Genomic DNA, 20,078 nt, shown 5'->3' with positions numbered 1-20,078 from the left:
CCAGAGGGCAAAGTCATGCATCAATCAAAGGGCCCCCTCTGAGCCTCAAAGCGCATCAAGATCTGAGTAAAGTCCCCTCTGACTCTGTACAATCTCACTTCAAAAGCCCTCCCCAGCGCGCAGTGGATGGAAACACCTGTTCCATCCCTCCAAAGGACAGATGAAAAGCACCACTCAGCCTTTGGCCCGTCTGCCAGTTACCCACAAACTAAAAGGATGGGTTCAGAGATACAAGTGAGCAACAGCGCACATCAGACACACATGATTGCTCCAGCCACCTCAAGGGTCACCTTTGAACCACAAAAAAAAAAAAAAAAAAAAAAAAAAAAAAAAAAAAACAGGGGGAAACCTCTTTATCTTGCTGCTGCTGGACCCACAACCCATGCTGGCCTAGACATGTGTCACTAGAATATTTTCTCTGTGGCAGAGGAAGTGATATCAAATAACCTGGGAACACACTCAATGAGGGGATCAATCCAAACAAGGGCAGAGCCAAGGTTCTGCTCCAAGAAAGATGCCGGAAGACTGGCCCTGACTTTCAGGAAACTGGGATGGCTCAGAATAGCACTGCGAAGTGTTCTGAGATGTTCAAACGGATGATCAGCAAATCTTTTCAGCTCACTTTGGCTTTACAGCTCTTAGCTGGAAGACTGTGAAGACGAGATGAGGCAGGTCTGTGGGCTTAGCGGGACGGGGGTGTTTTGCTTTTGTATTTCACTAAAAGGGCTGGCCCTTCTTGCTCGGTGTTCTCCTTTCTTGTTGAAAATAAAGTAGTAGCACTCTGTTTGCTAGATGGTAAGATGCTGCACTCTTTTCTCAGAAATTACAGGCTTTAAGATGTCATATTTAAACAGCAGCACGGGCCTGTCATGCAATCAGCCAAAAAATGCAATCCCTGGTTAAAATGTGAATCCTAAAAGTTTGAAAATGTCTAACTACTTCCCCAGTGCATTATGAATTTTAATTTCAGAGCTGTGAGCCTGGCTCATTTTACGATTTTTTTTTTTAAATTTTATTTCTTCTTGGTCCCCTCTCTCTCTTGCGAGAGCTAACACTACACATCTTTGAAATTCCCCCAATCACACCTTTTACAAACTTAAATCAACAATGATATGTTCAAAAATCTTTGTCTTCCCTTTGAAACTGGATGCAAAAAAGAAATCTCTCCTGTCGGTGGAGACGGCTGTGAAAGACCGGGGAGCCTGCACATAGATTTCTTTAAACTTTTTAAACTGCTGTTTCTCTTTATCCCACTGGTATATCTGTGAGAAGGTATAGTCGCTCCCCAGGGCCAGGTAGTGGTTATCTTTGAAGGAGAAGGGCTGCAAGGTCATGGCCCCCCGGGACGGAAGAGCCTGGACCTCCACAAACTGCTTACTGTTCCACCGCATGACCCGAGAGTCCCCGATGAAACGGGTGAGCGAAAGGTAGAGGGCGTTCTGCATCCGGAAGCTCTTCACAGCCAGGACATCCTCCATGTTGGGGATGTCACCATGGGGGACAAACTTCTTTGAGCTTTTGTTCCACTGCAGGATGATGGGGACCTGGGAGCGGCTGGACAGGATGAGGTGTGACTTTCCATCGATGTCCACAAACTCTGCATCCGTGTCCCTGAACCACTCATGCAGGGACTGGTACGAGTAGAACCCTTTGCTGTTCCACTTGTAAACCGTGGACAGGCCGGCTTTGGAGCTGTCGGCGATGATGAAGAACGTCTCGTCGTCGATCTCAAACAGCTCGATGTCGTTGGGCTTGGAAATCCGAGACACTTCTATGTCTTGGAATTTGACAAACTTGGTCCAGCTCTCATCGTATTTGTAAATGTGAGAGCCGCCGAAGAGCTGGGCCACCACCACAAAGACCTGGTCGTCGATGAGGATGGCCTTGCAGCCCACAATGGACTGGCCTGTGGCCGAGACAAAGAGAAGGCTTTAGTGTGGATGGAGTGAGCGCTAAACCACCCCCACCCCAGACCCTGCTTGCCCAAAGGGACCGTGACGCTGTGGAAGATAGCATGGTGGTGCCTCGCAAACTTAAACATTAACTAGCTGGATGACAGTTTTACTTCTTGATACAAGCCAAAAAGAGCTCAAAGCAGGGGCTGGAATGGAAACCTGGATAACAAACTGAGAGATCAAATGTTCATGCATTCCTCAAAGTCATACGCGGAAACCCGGCCTTGTTAGGTTTCAAACAAATGTTAGGGTTGAAAGAGTGAGGTTGGCGTCTTAGTTACAGTTTCTATTGCTGTGATAAAGACATCACCAAAAAAGCATGACCAAAAAGCCACTGGTGGGGCAAAGGCTTTATTCCAGCTTACAGTTCCACATCACAATCCATCACTGAGGGAAGTCCACTTAAACAGAGCAGGGCCCTGAAGACAGGAATTGGATCAGAAAGCACGGAGGAGGGTAGTTACTGGCTTGATCCTGTGGTTTACTCAGCCTGCTGTCTTACAGCATCCAGACCACCTACCTAGGGGTGGCACCACCCACAGTGAGTTGAACCCTCTCATATCAATCATCAGTCCAGAAAACGCTGCACAGAGAGATGCACAGACATCTCTACAGGGCAATCTTATGGACGCCTTTCTCAATGAAAGATTCCCTCTTCTTCCAGGATATGTTTAGGTTTGAGTCAAGTTGACAAAAACCAACCAGAACATGGGGAAAGATAAAGAAGAGAGCTTGCATGGCGGGGGGGGGGGGGGGCTTTGAGACAGCCAAGCAGACCATGTAAGAGTAAATCCAGGGCTCTGGGAAAACCATCAAAGCCAGTCTTGGCCTAATCCCACAGAAGCCCTCTTTGGGGAGTGCACTGGCTGGTTTTATGTCAACTTGGCACAAGCGATAGTCATCAGAGAGGAGGGAACCTCAATTAAGAAAATGCCTCCATAAGATCTGGCTGTACTCAAGCCTGTAGGGCATTTTCTTAATTAGTGATCAACAGGGGAGGGCCCAGCCCAATGTGGGTGGTGCCATCCCTGGGCAGGTGGTCCTAGGTTCTATGAGAAAGCAGGCTGAGCAAGCCACGAGGAGCAAGCCAGTAAGCAGCCCTCCTCTGTGGTCTCTGCATCAGCTCCTGCCTCCAGGTTTCTGCCCTGCTAGTGCCTGTCCTGAATTCCTTTGATGATGAACTGTGATGTGGAAGCATAAACTGAATGAACCCCTTCCTCCCCGAGTTGCTTTGGTCATGGTGTTTCATCCTAGCAATACTGACCCTATGACAGGGAACATGCCCCATTGTACTTTCTCCTATTAAACTTGTTGACTATATTGGTAGTTACTCCTTTATATGCATTCTTGCACCAAAGACATTTAATGACAACAGACTGAGCTGAACGTAAAAATGATTCCAAGAAAATCTTCAGCTATTCTGGAAAAGCAATCACCCCAAAACACCCCAGGGCTGGCTAACTGGAGAAGCAGTGGGTCAAGGATTGGAAGTCCAGATGTGAAGGTGGCTGGTTGCCACAGCTTGCCTGGGTCTGTCCTCCATTCTAGAGGGACCTCTTTCCTTTCACTTATCCTCCTGTTGAACATCAACAGCCTGCTTGCTCTAGCTGTGCCCCGGTGTGAGCTCTCCCTCTGCAGCACAGAAATCTGTGCTGCCATGGCTGGGGCTGAAGGCCTTTAGGGAGTAGGGTGTCTCCATCCCTAACAACCTTGGGGGATGGGACCAGGAAGCAGGTCTTGGGGAGGTGACTAGGTCACTCATGACTAGATTTACCCCAAAAACCCTAGGGATCTCCTGCCCTTCCACCATGAGGAGACTGGGGAGGGATGTGGGGACCGGAAGGACTATGGAAATGGCTCTGGGTGTGCGTACAAGGATCTGAGGTCAAATCCCCAAGTCCTAGAATCCCTGTGCTCCTACAGCAAGGTGGGAGGAGGAGACAGGAGAAGTTCACGTGGTGTAGGAGACAAAGAAGCTAGCTTGGTGCAGACAAACAATAAGAATCCATCTCAGACAAGATGAAGTGCATAAAAGACCAGAATGGATACCCAAGGTTGTCTTCTGACTTCCACAGATGTAATGTGGCACATGTGCCTGCACACACACACACACACACACACATACCCACACACACACAACATACACACCACACACACAACACATACACAAACATACCACACCACACACACCACATACACATACACATGACACATACAACATACACACATGACACACACATACCACACACACACATACAACACATACACAAACATACCACACCACACACCAATACACATACCACACATACACATGACACACGCAACATACACACATGACACACGCATACCACACATACACATGACACACACATACAACACATACACAAACATACCACACCACACACCACATACACATACCACACATACACATGATACACATACAACACATGCAAACATACTACGCCACACACCACATACACATGACACATACAACATACACATGACACACACATACAACACACACAAACATACCACACCACACACCACATACACATACCACACATACACATGACACACACAACATACACACATGACACGCATACCACACATACACATGACACACACATACAACACATGCAAACATACTATGCCACACACCACATACACATGACACATACAACATACACATGACACACACATACAACACACACAAACATACCACACCACACACCACATACACATACAACACACACATGACACATACAACATGCACACATGACACACACATACCACACACACAAATTCACACACCACATACACATACCACACACACCACAGACACACACACACTCCACATACACCACACACATACCACAGACACATCCACACATACTACAGACACACATCATACACTCCACAAACACATACACCACACCATATACATACACCCCCCCACACACACACACATAGCTATGAGATGATGTTGCATCAGACATTAAATCTGCCATTATCTTTAACTTGAATGGCTCAGACTCCAGAACTTGAAAAAGAAATTTCTGTTGTTTATAAGCCTTCCTATAAATAATAGCAGCACCAAAATGAACCAAGACAGTCGTATTGAAAGCATTGTTACACACAACAGCTGGAAGATGGATGCAATCCATGCTCCCACCGACAGATAAACCAGCTGTGGTCCATGAACACCAGGAATACTATTCAGTCTCCAAAAGGAAGGAAAGTCTGCAGTATACTGCAATATGGCCCGGCCTAGAGGACATTCTGTTAAATGAATGAAGCCAGCCCTGAAAGGACAAAGCTGTCAGTCTACCTTCAGGAGGGGTCCCAGGGACAAAGACTGGACATAAAGGGCTGGGTAGGGGATGCCGTTTACTAGGTGCATTGTGAAAGAGACGTGAAGATTGATCACACACAGTACCAGTGCACCTAACCCCACAGCACATTACATAAGTAGTCAGGATGGTGAGTTTTGCACTGTGTATCTCCATGGTCCCTGGGGTCTCTGGAGAGGTCAAAGAGTGTGCAAGACTGTTGAGAGCAGAACTCTTAATGCATGGTGCTGGCACACAGGAGTGTCACTATAGGATAAGTGAAGCAACTGTCCTGGCGATCACGAGACGGCCCCCACCCCCTTAATGCTCGCCCACAGTTCAGAAACGCCTGTGGAATGGTGGTCTGAGACCCAGCTCAGGGTCACAAGGGACCCTGCTCCCGCTCTGCTCTGGGTCACCACTGGCACGTTCTCTACAATCGACTCCCATCCCCCGCTGAAGAAGGCCACTCTCTTAATCCTAATCTTAGCTAGAGGACCACTCATATCTCAAAGATCACCATGTCCCTCGAGATCATTACAAGTTTTGTCTTTCTTTTAACTCGCTCGGTAATACGACCAAAGTGAATTTGGTCTGTAAATTACAAGGATAGCAATCCAATTTCTGTCCTGCAGATTAGCCTTGGGGGCAAAGGGAATCGGTGGCTTTCAGAGAGCTACTTTCTCTTTCATTGGACTTCCTAGAACATGGCCCTTTGCCTTTGAATAAATTGTTTTTCTGAGTGCTTGTTCACCAAATGTGATAATAATAACAGGTAAAGCCTAGAAAGTGGACTCTTGTCACCAGACGCCACCCTGAGCACTTTTGCATATCTACTCAGTCTTTCCAGTCACCACTGGGGACAGGTACGACTCTTACCAGCATGTTCATTTTTACAACAAGGCACAGAAGGGTTCAGCGATTCATGTAAACTCACACAGCCAGTATGTAGTAGTACCTGGGTTTTAATCTAGGTTACCTTACTCCATCACCAAAGTGCCAAAAAGACACATGCACACAAATAAAGTCTATTTGTGATGCAACCAAAAAAATCCTTAATATACTTCTTTCATCTTTAATATATGTATTAATATATATATGCTTCCTTAAAAACACTGGGGCTTATATTCTATACATGCTTTTTAAAACCTACTTTTATATGTATGCACATGTGCATCTCTGTGTGCACGTGTGTTCATGTACATCCAGAGGCCAGAAGACAGGTCTCGGTATCATTTCTCGTTGTAAGTCCCAGGCATCCACCTGTCCGCCTCCTCAGTAGGACACTATAAGCAGGAGACACATCTTTCTTTTTTCCAATGTGAGTTCTGAGAATCAAACACTGGTTTGAGGATCAAAACATTCACAACTGAGCGGTCTCTCCACCCCTAGAATCTATTTTTTCACTGAATCCCTATGTTAACAGTCATCTTCTACAACTAAATTTAAAAAAAAAAATACTATACAATGGGGCTGGAGAGATGGTTTGGACTTTAAGAGCACTTGATGCTTTTCCAGAGGACCCAGGTTTGGTTCCAAGCATCCGCATGGCAGTCATCTGGAACTTGAGTTCCAAGCGATCCTATGCCAACTTCTCGGATTTGTGATCACCAGGAATGCAAGTGGTGCACATATATATAAGGAGACAAAACATGCATAGAAATAAAGTTTAATAAAACTAAAAAGGAAAAAAACACAATAGTATACAATATTATATGGCATGAATGCACCACATCCTATTCAACTAAACCTCTGCTGTTGGACATAGCAATTCTTTCTTGTTTTTCATTATTGATAAATGACATGTTTCCTTTCACATATTGTTAAGTAAACATGCTTTGATACCGTCTGGTACTGTTCTCAGCTGTAAGAATCTGCTAGAATAAGTGTCTGATATCTTTTGTAAGGCTTTAGGATATGAACTGCCAAAGTACTCAAGAACTCCCACCCTACACACAGCAATTTCTAATTCAAGCTTCTTGTCCCTCTGGGTGGGGGGACTGCAGAGGTACCTATGCCTGGAGCAGGGAGACTATAGAGGTCCTTATGCCTGGCGGTGTACCTAGAAGTCTGTCTGTTTTAAAGAACGACTTCAATCCACTGTCAAGGAAGAACATATGCTGATTGGCCAGTAGCCAGGCAGGAAGTATAGGCAGAGTGAACAGACTAGGAGAATTATGGAAAGAGGAAGGACAGTCACAAGCCAGATGCAGAGAAAGCAAGATGAGAATGCCTTACTGAGAAAAGGTATATAAGAATTATGGGTTAATTTAAGTTGTAATAAGCCTGAGCAATAGGACAAACAACATATAATTAATACATCTTTGTGTGTTTATATGGAACTGAACTGCTGTGGGACCAGGCAGGACAGAAACTTCTGTCTACAAATGACGCACAACATGGGGCTCAAACCCACAACCTTAAGATTAAGTCTCATGCTCTACCAACTGAGCCTGTGGGTATGTCAGCAGCAAGAGAGATTGTGTGTGTGTGTGTGTGTGTGTGCGCGCGCGCGTGCGCACGCGCGCGCGTGTGTTCACTCATCTGTCTGCCTGTCTGCAAAGATTACAAGTTGGAACATGCAGAAATCACAAAAAAAGAAAAATACAAAAAGCAAGAGTGAATAAGAGAAGAAGACAGAGAGGAAGCCACAGATGCCAGTGTGAACATGGCCACTGGGTTCCTCACCTGGAGACATCTGACCAGAGCCCCAGCAGAGAAATGGGTGCCTCTCTGATTCCTCAGAGACCCCATCTAAAAGGCATAGATTGAGAACACACTGAGAAGCTTCTACTGACTTCAGAGTCTCTCCATGACAAAGTAGGATGCTGAATGAGGAAGGCCCAGCCCAAGGAGGTAAGAACTATTCACGCTCCCTCCCTTACTCTTGTTTGTGGCTAACGGCTCCATATGTGGCTTTGCTTTTCCACCACACCAGAAGACTTTCATACCAACTCAAACTTCAGCTATCAAGAGACAGACAAATGCTACCCTGCCTGAACAATGCACTCTCAGGCAGTCTCTGCAAGTTCTGAGGTTCCCTGTGCCTATACAAGTCTTAGAAGTCTTAGCTGAAGCCAGAAAGTTGGGGTCACTTGACGGAATAGAGTGGGTCCCATTTCATCCATAATGGACAAGGCTACCATTGGCCTCAGGTTCTGCCCATTACACAGGTTACCCATTACATCCTTACTAGATTGCCAAGTCCAATACTACACTAATCCATTTTTTAAAAAGCCACAAAATTCCCATTGCAGATGACAGAAGCATATGAACATTAATGAGCTTGCCCAGATACTATGTGCCCACCCACAAGAACACAGCTGGCTCAGAGGAAGTGCCCAAGTAATCTTTATCAATGGGTGAATGAGTGAATGCAGGAAGGAAGAAGGGTTTGAAGTCACCACCAGGGGTAGAGTTAAACAAGAAAAGACCTGACCAAGAAAATAGAGTCTCTGGGCGAGATGGATACCATTCCAGCTAGTTCAATCATCTTGGCTAGGGAGCACCTCTAGGGATGAAGGCTCACCTTAAGCCATGCTAAAGAGTTAGATGGAGTAATTAGTCCTTTAATGAGATTTTTCCTTCCCAGAATCCTCACCTTTAGTGCAGAAGCTTACAGACCCGGACCACAGCCAAGCAGGTTCATAATTCTGCCTGATTCTCTGAATTACTCAGGTAAGTGCCTAACTTTCCTTTTTAATCTCTTTTCTAAGTCTGCTTCCCTTAACACTTGGGGCTTCTCCCTGCTTCCTTACTTGCTCTAAAGCTCTCCTCTCCACCATGGGGCTGCTTCTTCGTCTGTGTCTGACTGTGTCAGCTTCAACGCATGGCTTTTTCCTTCTCTCCTCCACTACCCCCTCCAGGCAGCTGCTGAGATTTAGTGCTTGTGAGCCTTGCACTTTTCCTTTTAATACTAATAAAACTGCCTTCGTGCTTACATTTGAGTTTATTCTTAAAACCTTGTATTGGTGAGATTAAGAACCCTAAGGAGGACTCCAGTTTGCCCTCTATTGCCAGCTGCAGTGAGTGGCAAGGGCAGGGAGACAGCGGTGCCACCCCATCAACCTGGGACAGGGACACAGAGATAGGTTCCGTCCCCAAATGAATAGAGTAGGTCACTTGCAAAGCGGTGCCCACTATACTGACACACAGGGAGAAGCCAGTCCACACCACGCTCCAAGCCCAAAACCATGCAGCTAACCAAGATATCAGGTTCTTACATCCAAGGCTCTCCACGCAGAGCTGCACTGAGTCTGTGTTTCCAGGCCCTGCTCCCTAGACAGTAAGCTCCACCCTGGAAGGCCAGCTGGCTGTGGCAGCAGCAGCTAGCTCATCTGAGATGGCATCTCCCGGACATCAGCACTCATGATTAGACTCATTAGTAGCTGGTCCCCCAGGAGTGAAATGCCACTGTTTCCGACTACCTATGTCCCTGCATTCGCTGTGTAGCCACGTGTGCCTGAGAAACGCCTAGCATCTTCCCAATGCAGAGCTTCTACCACGGTGCACTCCAGAGAAACACTTCAATGCCCCCTGGAGCCTGGGAAGGGACTCTCTAGAGGACAATGACCACGCTTCCAGAGGGCTGTTTCTACAGCCAGTATCAGTTACACTCAAGAAGCTGAGAAGATTGAAGAATTGTTTTGATCTTAATTTTATCCATTTACTTAAAGAGCGAGCAGATGGCTCATTTTTAGTATCACTAAAGCCCTGGGAACCCACAGCAGCAGCACCGAAAGAAGCCAAAGGCCTGAATTTATGATCGGTCCATTCTCATTGCTATGCTTTTAGTAAGTGTGAGCAGTGAGCATCCAGACCCAGCAAGGGAGCAAGCAGTGTGTGTGTGTGTGTGTGTGTGTGTGTGTGAGAGAGAGAGAGAGAGAGAGAGAGAGAGAGAGAGACAGCAAGGGAACAAGCAATGGGTGTGTGTATGTGTGTGTGTTTGTGTGTGTGTGTGTGTGTGTGTATGACCCAGCAAGGGAGCAAGCAATAGGTGTGTGTGTGTGTGTGTGTGTGTGTGTGACCCAGCAAGCAATGGGTGTGTGTGTGTGTGTGTGTGCGTGTGTGTGTGCATGACCCAGCAAGGGAACAAGCAATGGGTGTGTGTGTGTGTGTGTGTGTGTGAGAGAGAGAGAGAGAGAGAGAGAGAGAGAGAGAGAGAGAGAGAGAGAGAGACCCAGCAAGGGGAGCAAGCAATGGGTGTGTGTGTGTGTGTGTGTGTGTGTGTGTGTGTGTGTGTGTTGGTACATTAGTTAATAATCAGCTTAACAAAAAAAAAAGCTATGATTTAGCTCTGGTAGACAGGCTGCTTTAGCTATGCAGGACGATAGGATTCCCACGTGACTTCTTATCATAGAAGGAAGATGTTTTTCACCTTTCTCGTGGAACGCCCCCCCACCCATCTCCTCTTTCCCAAGAGGATCACCACCAGTGAGAAATCACTACCTGAAGTTCTGTTATCCCCAATATCTGACCATATGGAGAACACCTTAGCGTGGCTGGAAGGTGGTCCCCCCCCTGCCCCTCTCCTGAAGGCAGGGCCTCAAGCCTTCCAGTGGTTATAACAGGGGGTGTTTCTTTCCACAACACACCTGTGATATTGTCATAACTCCGGAAATTCATTTCTATGTGGTCCCACTCCAAGACCATGCAGTTCTCCATACTGGGCTGAGCGATGGCCACGTACACGTCATTCTTGGAGTTGAACGTGTCTACTGACACCGACTGGTAGGGCAGAGTCTGATGAACGACGAAGTCTGAGAGTGGGGGTAGAAAAACAAATATGAGTTCATACAAACCCTGTGAGAATCCCAGCTGCGGTGCTCTGGGCTTTGCATCATCAACGTAGATACCTGGGGAGGAGCAGGGAAGGTGGGGCCCATCCACTCCACACTGGCCCGTGGAACGCTTGGCTCTGGAGATTCTGAAAAATGGACTGTAGGGCCAGTGGAGTTTTTTTTTTTTAAAAAAAATACTTTTAAATATTTATTTATTTATCTATCTATCTATCTATCTATCTATTTATTTATTACATATACAATTTTAGAAGAGGCCATCAGATCTCATTATAGATGGTTGTGAGCCGCCATATGGCTGCTGGGAATTGAACCTAGGACCTTTGAAAGAGCAGTCAATGCTCTTAACCTCTGAGCTATTTCTCCAGCCCCACCAGTGGAATTTTTGATACTGCTTCCTGGAGACAGTGTCACAAGTTACTAACAAGATGGATCTGGGAGCCAGGGCAGGAAGAAAGGCTGCAGTAAACTCATGAAGTGGCATCCTGTGTTCTAGTAAATTATGAGAATGCTACACTTCTAGTTCTCTCAGAGAAACCCCTTCAGGAAAGAAGCTGGCATAATACAGCTTGGTGTACCACTTCTCAAACTCACAAGAAATAGGGGTCCTGTGGTCACCTGCCATTTACAGTCAATTCTACACACCCCTATGGGGAAACAGCGCCTCTGCAGGCCATAGTGAGTACTACACTTCCAAACAGGGCATGCATAAGTCTGGGAAGAAATACCTTGGGGGGCAGTCTCAGAAGGAGTCTTAGAAAGGACCCCTAGGGAAATGAGCTCCCTGGACATTGGACTTGGTGTGCTGTGCCTAGGGTCTGGGCATCAGGACAGAACAACATGCTGGCAAGGAATTCTGCAGGAACGCGTGCAGCACAGTGGCATGGGTCCTCTTCTATTTCCTAAGGATTGAGTGGTCTTCATGCACGCTGAGTCCATAAACGACCACTAACTCTCTGTGGAACTTTGGATATGGCACAGAATTGCTAAGGGGCTGAGGGGGGTTTCCCACAGAGTGAGCATAGCACACACACACACACACACACACACACACACACACACACACACGGGGGCGGGGGGGGCATGTGGCACATATGCTTAATCCTAGTCCTCAGGAGGTAGAGGCAGGCAAATTGCTGTGGGTCCAAGGCCAGGCTGGTCTACATAGCAAGCTGCAGGCCAGCCAAGGCGACCCTGTCTCAAAAAATACAAAAACAAAAACATTCACAACAAATGGCAAAAAAAAAAAAAAAAAAAAACCAGAGATTAAGCAGTTATGGCCAGAAATGCTCCAACGTATACAGCCCCTCGGTTGTGCATACAGGAGAAGATGATGGGTTTTCTCAGCTCTTTCTCACTCAGTCCTTAACCATCCTCATTCAAGGCTCACGGCACCAGCAATGTCATGCATAAGTCTTATTCACACGACTCCAAACAATAGCATCAGAGTCCAATTTGGAGACACTGCCCTATCAAAGACGTCACATGAGCCATGCATCAAGGGAGCTCATCCAATAGAAGAGGCAAGAGAGGTAACAGCAGCTGGGGGAGCACTGGGGTGGCAGGAGAAAGCCAGGGCTCAGGGGACAAAGGCTATGTGAGGCACTAGGAAGGGCACCGTGCCTGGAGATGAAAGGCCTGAAGCTACTTTCTGCCCTGAAGACCCAGGGCTGGTCACTTCCAGGTCTCACTTTCTTTGTCCTAAGATGAGGTAAGGAGGCTGCCCCTCTCAACTCTGTGGTAGGGACAGGTCAGAAATGGGTGAAAATGCCTACCTCAGAGCTCAGCACACGAAGTATAAGCATCAGGTTCAGACATGGGCTGTCCCTCTGAGTCTGTGTCCTGGCCATCTTTGTGGGGAGGGTATCTATTTTAACAACATTTTGGCTGAGTTGATTCTTGATGTTCTAATCTTGGGGGAAATGGCAGACCATCTCTCTACCTTCCTATGCAAGGGGATGGTGTACGCACACATCTGTACACATTTGCATGCACATGAGTACCACTTAGCTTAACACAAAAGGAAGTTTCATGCCTTCACTTTAAGAGATGCAAAAGTGCACCTTCATTTAGGGTGCAAAAGAAGTGCTTAATACACCTTAACTCAATGGGTGGACATAGCCTTAACCCAAGTCTGTTGTAGAGACTGTGGGTGACAGACAAGGAGACTGAATACAGCAAGCAGGTTCTGTGAGATGGGGAGAGGAGTTTTGTCACTGGGAACTAAGAGGAGGATGCTTCTGTAGCCCAACAGGTAGGTGAGTGAGTGGTGGAGGGATATATGGCTCTAGTGGACAGGGTAGGGACCCCACATCTCAGCAGAGAGCCAAGAGTCCATGGGAGGCCAGCTCAGGAGGTCAGGCAGATCAAGCTTCTAGTGACTGAAGGTGGGAGATGGAATCTCCATTTCCAAAGGCTGTGGTGTGAGGCACGACACCCAGCCCATGTCAGTCAGCAAGGATTTTACTTATGCAAGGTGACAGTAGCAAGCCACCTGCTGAAGACTTAGGGAAGATGCCTAGTAGCTTCTAGTCTGCTCCTGACACACATACCCCTGACCACTACCTGTAAACGGAGGTTTCTCAGTCCTGGCCCATCCCACAGCCACTTCTAAATAAGCCTAAATAACCACTCAGAGGCTCAATATTAGTTACAAAATGCTTGGCCTATCATTCAGACTTATTACTAATTAGCTCTTACATTTAAATTGATCCATTTTCATTCATCTATGTACTGACACATTCCGTGGCTTTTACTGGTCTGCTGGCATTTTGTTTCTTGGGTGACTGGCTTGCATCCCTCGACTCTGCCCTCCTTCTCCCTGTATCTCTGTTTGGCTTTCCTTCCCAGCCTTATTCTGCCTGACTATAGGCCAAATCAGCTTTTATTATGAACCAATGAAAGCAACATACATTCACAGTGTACAAAAGGGTCCTCCCACAGCACTCACCACCAAGAAATAACTGCCAAGCCAGTGCAGAAGGCAACTAGCATGTGTTCAAGGCTGCTTATATTCAAGGCAGGTGAACGGGAAGGAAGGGGGTAGCTCCTTCAGGATCCCTTCCTTGGGCTCTAAGCCATCAAAGAGTATAGCTCTTCTCATTTCGGCAGAATTTCATTCATCCTCTGCTTTAGGCTGCTTTGCTTCTTTCATGGAATGGGGTGGGAGTCCCTTCTGTATGCTATGAAGATGTTTTATTACCACTGGTTAAGAAAGAAGCTGCTCTGGATCTATGGCAGGGCAGAATATAGGTTGTGGGAAAACTAAACTGAATGCAGAGAGAAAGAAAGTGGAGTCAGGCAGATGCCACATAGCTGCCAAAGGAGAAAGATGCCAGAACATTACCAGTAAGCACAGTCTTGCGGTGATACATAGATTAACAGAAATGTGCTCATTTAAGATGTAAGAGTTAGCTAGGAATACGCCTGAGCCCTTGGCCAAACAGTGTTGTAATTAATACAGTTTCTGTGTGATTATTTGGGTATTAGTGGCAGGGAAACAAAAGCGTGATCCGTTTACAATGGAGGTTACAGGTTCTAGAGGTTACAGGTTCTAAACCCTCCCTGATATTCCAGCTCCCTTATCTGCTAGCTCCCATTTCTCTCCCACCTGTGCTCTCAAGTCTCAGAAATGTAAGCCTCTGAGTCAGAACATGTGTGTTTTACAGCAGAATAAAGCTGAGGTATCCTGCAACAGAAAAGATCTACCAGACTGGGGGCTGGAGAGATGGCTCAGTGCTTAAGTGGACTTGCAGCTCTTGCAGAGAACCCAAGTTCAATTCCCAGCATAACTGTCCAAAAGCTAGCACACCCTCTTCAGGCCTCCGTGGGCACCGAGTATGCCCAAATCCATAGGCATACACACAATTAAAAATCAAAAGACAGTTTTGTCTGAAATAGTTCTACCTGGATTCAGAACTTACACAAATCAAGCTTCTGTGGCCCTGTTACATTTTTTTCAAATTAAATTCATCGTTTCATGATATTTCCTATCTGGCATGACACAGACTGTAAATCATGTAAATGACAAATCCTTCGTAGAAGACAGCCCTACTGCCAGCATCAAAGGAAAAGGAAGGAAGGCTCAGGGACAGGGACTGAGACAGGTGTCTAGACATTCTGAAGAAAGGCACTAGACAAATTTAAATAACCTTTTCCTACCCACATCTGAACCCAACTTCCACAAAGCCAAAGGCGCGGACATTGTAGAAAGACCTCAAAGGACACAGATATCGAAGTGATACCAATTTCCTAGTGTTAAAAGATTAATAGCGCGTTCCGCCCTGAGAGCCGCGACTTCCATTCACATCAGATCAAGTTTATGATGTCAGTGGGTCTCTTACAATTTCGGCCTTTCTCCCACTGGAATCCACGGATTTTTTTTACATAGCTATTTATAGGACTTGCAGAAAATAAATTATACATGATGCGGAGCCTATGGGGAGAGAGAGTGTGCATTAATGCATTATTTCTCTTTGCATTTTCATCAGCCCGAACAAGGGAGGCTAACAGGACAATTAGGATGCAAAACTCACTCCCTCTAAGGAATTTAGTGAATTATCCCCCTAACATGGGATCATCGGTGGGTAACAGGAATCTCTGCCTAGTTAAAAATAGCCTTGAAGGGGAGGATGTGGAAGAATTGTGATTAATCTGCAGAGCTGAGACAGCCTGGTGGTGGCTACACGCTCATTACTCCCCTCTGTGGAGGAACAGCATGGTAGCAATGGCCTTCCTCTCTCCGGCCAAACAGGGAGCAATCAGATCTAAGGAAGCCATAAATTGACCCCCCCCCCCCAGCTCCCTTAGTGAGTCTGGCTCTCCACCCTCCAGGCACCCTCTCACACATAGTTTCCCTGGTCTCCGGTTAAACCTCAGAAGCCAGGACTTGAGAAGAGCAGAAGACAGGAATGTCAATACCCCCACATTTTATTGACCACACACCTATGTGGCAGGGGCAGCATCTGGGGACAGGACGTCTTGTTGTATCCTCACCCTGAAAAAGAAAAATCTTGGAGTGCAGCTAGTATGTCCATGAGCCTCAAGGCAACAGAAACAGAACAGTCAGTCACTGCTTACCTGAAAGTTCTATGTGGACTTTGCCAAGGAGTAGGATCCTTGTTAGCAAAAACAAATAAATCCAAGAGATGGCCCAAATGTGTGAGAGGACGCACATTGTCCCCAGGGATTCTGGGGCTCAGGTCCTGGCTGCTCCAGTTCCAAGCAGTCTCCTTCCCAATGAAAATTCTCAGTCCCAGAACACAATAAGAACCATCCTGAAGGCCCTGAGGTCAGAAATCCTATTTTCTTGTATAAATGATGCTCTGTTCCCAGAGCAGCAACAAAAGCCTGTGTCATCTTCTCCAATATGGACACTGTGACCAGGTGTGAACAAAATGATGGGAAATGCGAATCTCACTGTGGGTTTTAGAGAATTCTCCAGAAAAGAACTGAAGGAAAAACCAAGAAGAGCCTCAGAAAGCTATAGTATAGCACTTAATGCCAAACGGTCTTGAATGACACCTCTTTGTACAAACGCCACCGACCATGACCTCTGATTTATTGCACTGCCCGGATAGCACAATAAATAGCCTCTTAGTGGTCAGGCTGAGTAAAGGGCACCCGCCAATCACACAGCTGAACACAGCCCAGCTCTGTGGTGCAAGAAAAGGCTACTTGCTTGAAATTTCCAGTGTCCCATAAAAGAGCAGAACTTGTGAGCTTCTCTAGTTGCAGACACACATGTGCACATGCACACGAACACCTGGCATTCATTTCTACATGGTGGGTTTTGGCTTGTTTGGAAGGGAAGGGAGCAGTAGATTATTCTAAATACGATACTTTGTTCTTGGGATGTTCCCGTCTTCAGTGTTTCTTTAGCTGTTTTCTGAGCCCTCCTCCCCACTGCTCCTCTTGACATGCCTTCAGGTATTGTAGATAGCAACTCCTAGCCTCGCGGTTTATTCCCACCAACATCTAGGAAGCAGGCTGCACACTGTGGATTGATCCTCTCGCCTTGAAAATCCGGCTTCAGAAGCCGTGGAAGCCTGCTTGAGCCTTTCAAATGGAGGCACCCCCTGCCCTTTACCTGCGGGGACCTGGAGGGAGTCGGCATTTTAATTTTATTCCATAACCTCAAAATATGTGGAAATGGAAACCCCGAGGTGGGCTCTGAAAAAAAAACAAAGTCAAAATCTACCTTTACACTTCCCCTCGACATGAATGTTTTCCTTTAGCAACCACTCGCCAGCTTACACAGTCTACTTTGCCACAGGCTATAATTTCCCTACTTAGCTTACTTGAAATGGAAAATAACTTATAGATACAAGAATCTGGTATTAAACTTATAATAAGTATTATCTTACTGGGAGGTGGGAAGCCAGTTACAGTAAAAATATCCAGACTTCTCTGTGCTGTTTTTCCATGAAAGGCAAATCAAATTCTTAAGTCTGTATTTCAATCTTCAAAGAAAGACAGACAGACAGGCAAGCTGGGGGGCTAGCTCAGTCAGAAAAGTAGTTTCTGCTTATGAAGACTTAAGTTTTCTTCCCCGGAACCTATGTAAAAAGCTCTGGACATGGTGAGGCACACTGTAAGCTCAGTGCTGGAGAGACAGAGCCAGCTAGACCATGCGGCTCACTGGCTATCCAGTCGGGCTGAATCAGCAAGTTTCAGACTATGAGAGGATACTGCCTCAAAAAGCAATCCTGAGGAACGGCATCCAAATTCCACCTCTGGCATCCACACACCCATGCATGCACATACATGAACATGCACACACGCTTGGAGATGCACATACAATTAGAGGGAAGAAATAACATTGGAGTACTTGAATTTTGCAATGAATCAAAATTAAAACAGGCTTGGCGGAAAAAAAAAATTACCTGTACTAGCTAGCCTTTGGGAAGCTGAAGCAGAATAACTGCTTCAAATTCAAGGCCAGCCTGCTCAATGAGACAAGAATTAGGCCAGCCTGAGCTACATAGCAACACCCCATCTCAAAGGGGAGGGGGGAGATGAAGAAAAAAAAAGAAATTAAGATTAGAGCCAGGGTGGCTAACAAAATCCTTCCTATCTGTTGAGATATTTTTCTAACCAAATTGATGATTTATTTTGCATATGTGTGTATGTGTATGTTTGTGTGTGTGTGCATATGTGTGTGTAGGCCAGAAAACAGTTGGTAGCAATCACTTCTCTCTTTCAAGCACATAGGTCCCAGGCAGTGAACTCAGGCCACCAAACTTGGTACAAAGCACCTTTACTCAATAAGCCAGTCTACCAGCCCTGGTTCATTTCTCTACAATGACTTCGATCAGAAATATCTCCATTCACTTTCCTTCATATGCAGTTGACAGCCCAGAAGGAAAAGAAAGAACTATTCTACGTGTCCATCTCTGAGGAGACAGGCTCTGCCTACCTGTGGTGGTGCACTCATAGTCAAAGCTGGTCACATCGTTGAGCTTCTTCTCCTGGTACTCTGGTGGACCGATACACAGCACATCAGACACAGTGGAATTCGTCATCTTCAGCCATAGATACAACCATTTGGCTTTGCAGTCACATTCAAATTTATTACCCCTTAAATCTCTGGAATACAAAGCACAAATACACACACAGGGAAGCAGACGCGTTTGATGTGCTTGGGTAGTAACATGAAACGCTGGGGGTTTTCATAGCCTGATACATCTAAAACAATCCAATTGCAGAATTTCTTTAAAATAACTGTGTTTCATGCATCTTATTTCTTGTATTTATTGTTATCTTTATTGAGTATTCCTTGATCCGTGATTTGAATGGAACAGCATACAGACAGTTCTCAAAGACGAGACAGCATGCCTCTTAAAATTGTCTCAGTGCAATGGTGGAGGTTGGAAGGGATGGGAGAACATCCCAATATAGGTTCCCATAGACAAAAACAGAAGGTAATAGGAAGACAGTGTTCATAAGCAAAACTGGATCATTCCAGGTCTTATTAAACTGCCTCTGTACAAAGTGTTACAGTCACGAGGCTTCTAGTGACACTTGAGAAGGCAAAGCAGATGGAAAGACTGCTCGGGGACCACCTATCCAGCAAGCCTAATTTACCATCGGACACAGGGCACAGTATCTAATGGCTGAATTCAACACAAGGCAATACATATGCTGTTCCTCCGTGTGCACTACTCTGTGACAGTACTACCTAGTCAAGAGCAAAGGGATCTGAGAGACAATTGACTAGGGCCTGTGACCAGTATCCACAAACTTAATCTGCATTACTTACAGTTCAATCAGAGAATCTAGATCGCTAAAGACGTCCCTTGGAAGTGCTTTGATGTGGTTGTTGGCCAAAGAACTAGAAAAAGAAAGTCATATTTTAATGTGGTTACCACCTTCCTGCCAGTCATTCTGACGTCCCTTTAAGGACATCTAATGATTCATAGAGAGGTCTGAGGCGCTGCATCAAAACATGGTGCAATCCATGGCTTTGATCAACATCAAGAGAAAGATACAAGTTCCATTACACCAAGACAACTGCATTCCAATGTAAGGTTTTTATTTTGAGAATAAGCACTTTATTAAGCTCTTTATGCAAAGCTATTAAACTACAGAAGGCTTCTCTGGTTTATGGAATAAAAGCCAAGATTCTAGGCCTCATGGAGCAACAAAACACCATTAATTCCAACCCTTGGGAGGCAGAGGCAGGTGGATCTCTGTGAGCTTGAGGCCAGCCAGTCCTAGATAGTGAGATCCTGTCAAATAAAAGGGGGTGGGGAATGCCAAGGTTTCATTTCAAGGTATAGAGACCTCTCCATAGTCTAGGAACCTCCCCCGTTAGGTGAGAGTCCAACACCCACTACTCTAATCCAGCCATAACTCTGTCATGGTTCCTTGGACTCCATTGGAAAATGGTCATTTGCAAACTAGGTTTTAATTATTTGTTTGCTTCTTGACTGGGTACCTTCCTGACACAAAAGCAACAGAGGCTGCTGTCTGTCCATGGTTTTCCCTCACCCCCT

At 46.0% G+C, this 20,078-nt stretch overlaps 1 protein-coding gene across 2 annotated transcripts in view; it reads right to left on the bottom strand.

Annotated features, from left to right (window-relative positions):
* Positions 1-1,088: 1,088 nt before the first annotated feature.
* Positions 1,089-20,078, bottom strand: part of Lgi2 (leucine rich repeat LGI family member 2) — a 29,321-nt gene continuing 10,331 nt past the window's right edge. Inside the window, exons 5-8 of one of the 2 annotated variants that reach the window (XM_038311617.1) lie at positions 19,343-19,414; positions 18,500-18,669; positions 10,879-11,043; positions 1,089-1,906 (exon numbers count right to left, since the gene is read on the bottom strand). In XM_038311617.1, the coding sequence (XP_038167545.1) occupies positions 1,089-1,906; positions 10,879-11,043; positions 18,500-18,669; positions 19,343-19,414 (1,225 nt within the window). Of the gene's footprint in view, positions 1,907-10,878; positions 11,140-18,499; positions 18,670-19,342; positions 19,415-20,078 lie in introns of both variants that reach the window. The other variant, XM_038311605.1, reaches the window with a different exon arrangement.

Source organism: Arvicola amphibius, chromosome 1, assembly GCF_903992535.2.
Source record: "Arvicola amphibius chromosome 1, mArvAmp1.2, whole genome shotgun sequence".
NCBI lineage: Eukaryota > Metazoa > Chordata > Mammalia > Rodentia > Cricetidae > Arvicola > Arvicola amphibius.
This window is presented reverse-complemented; position numbering and strand designations above follow the sequence as displayed.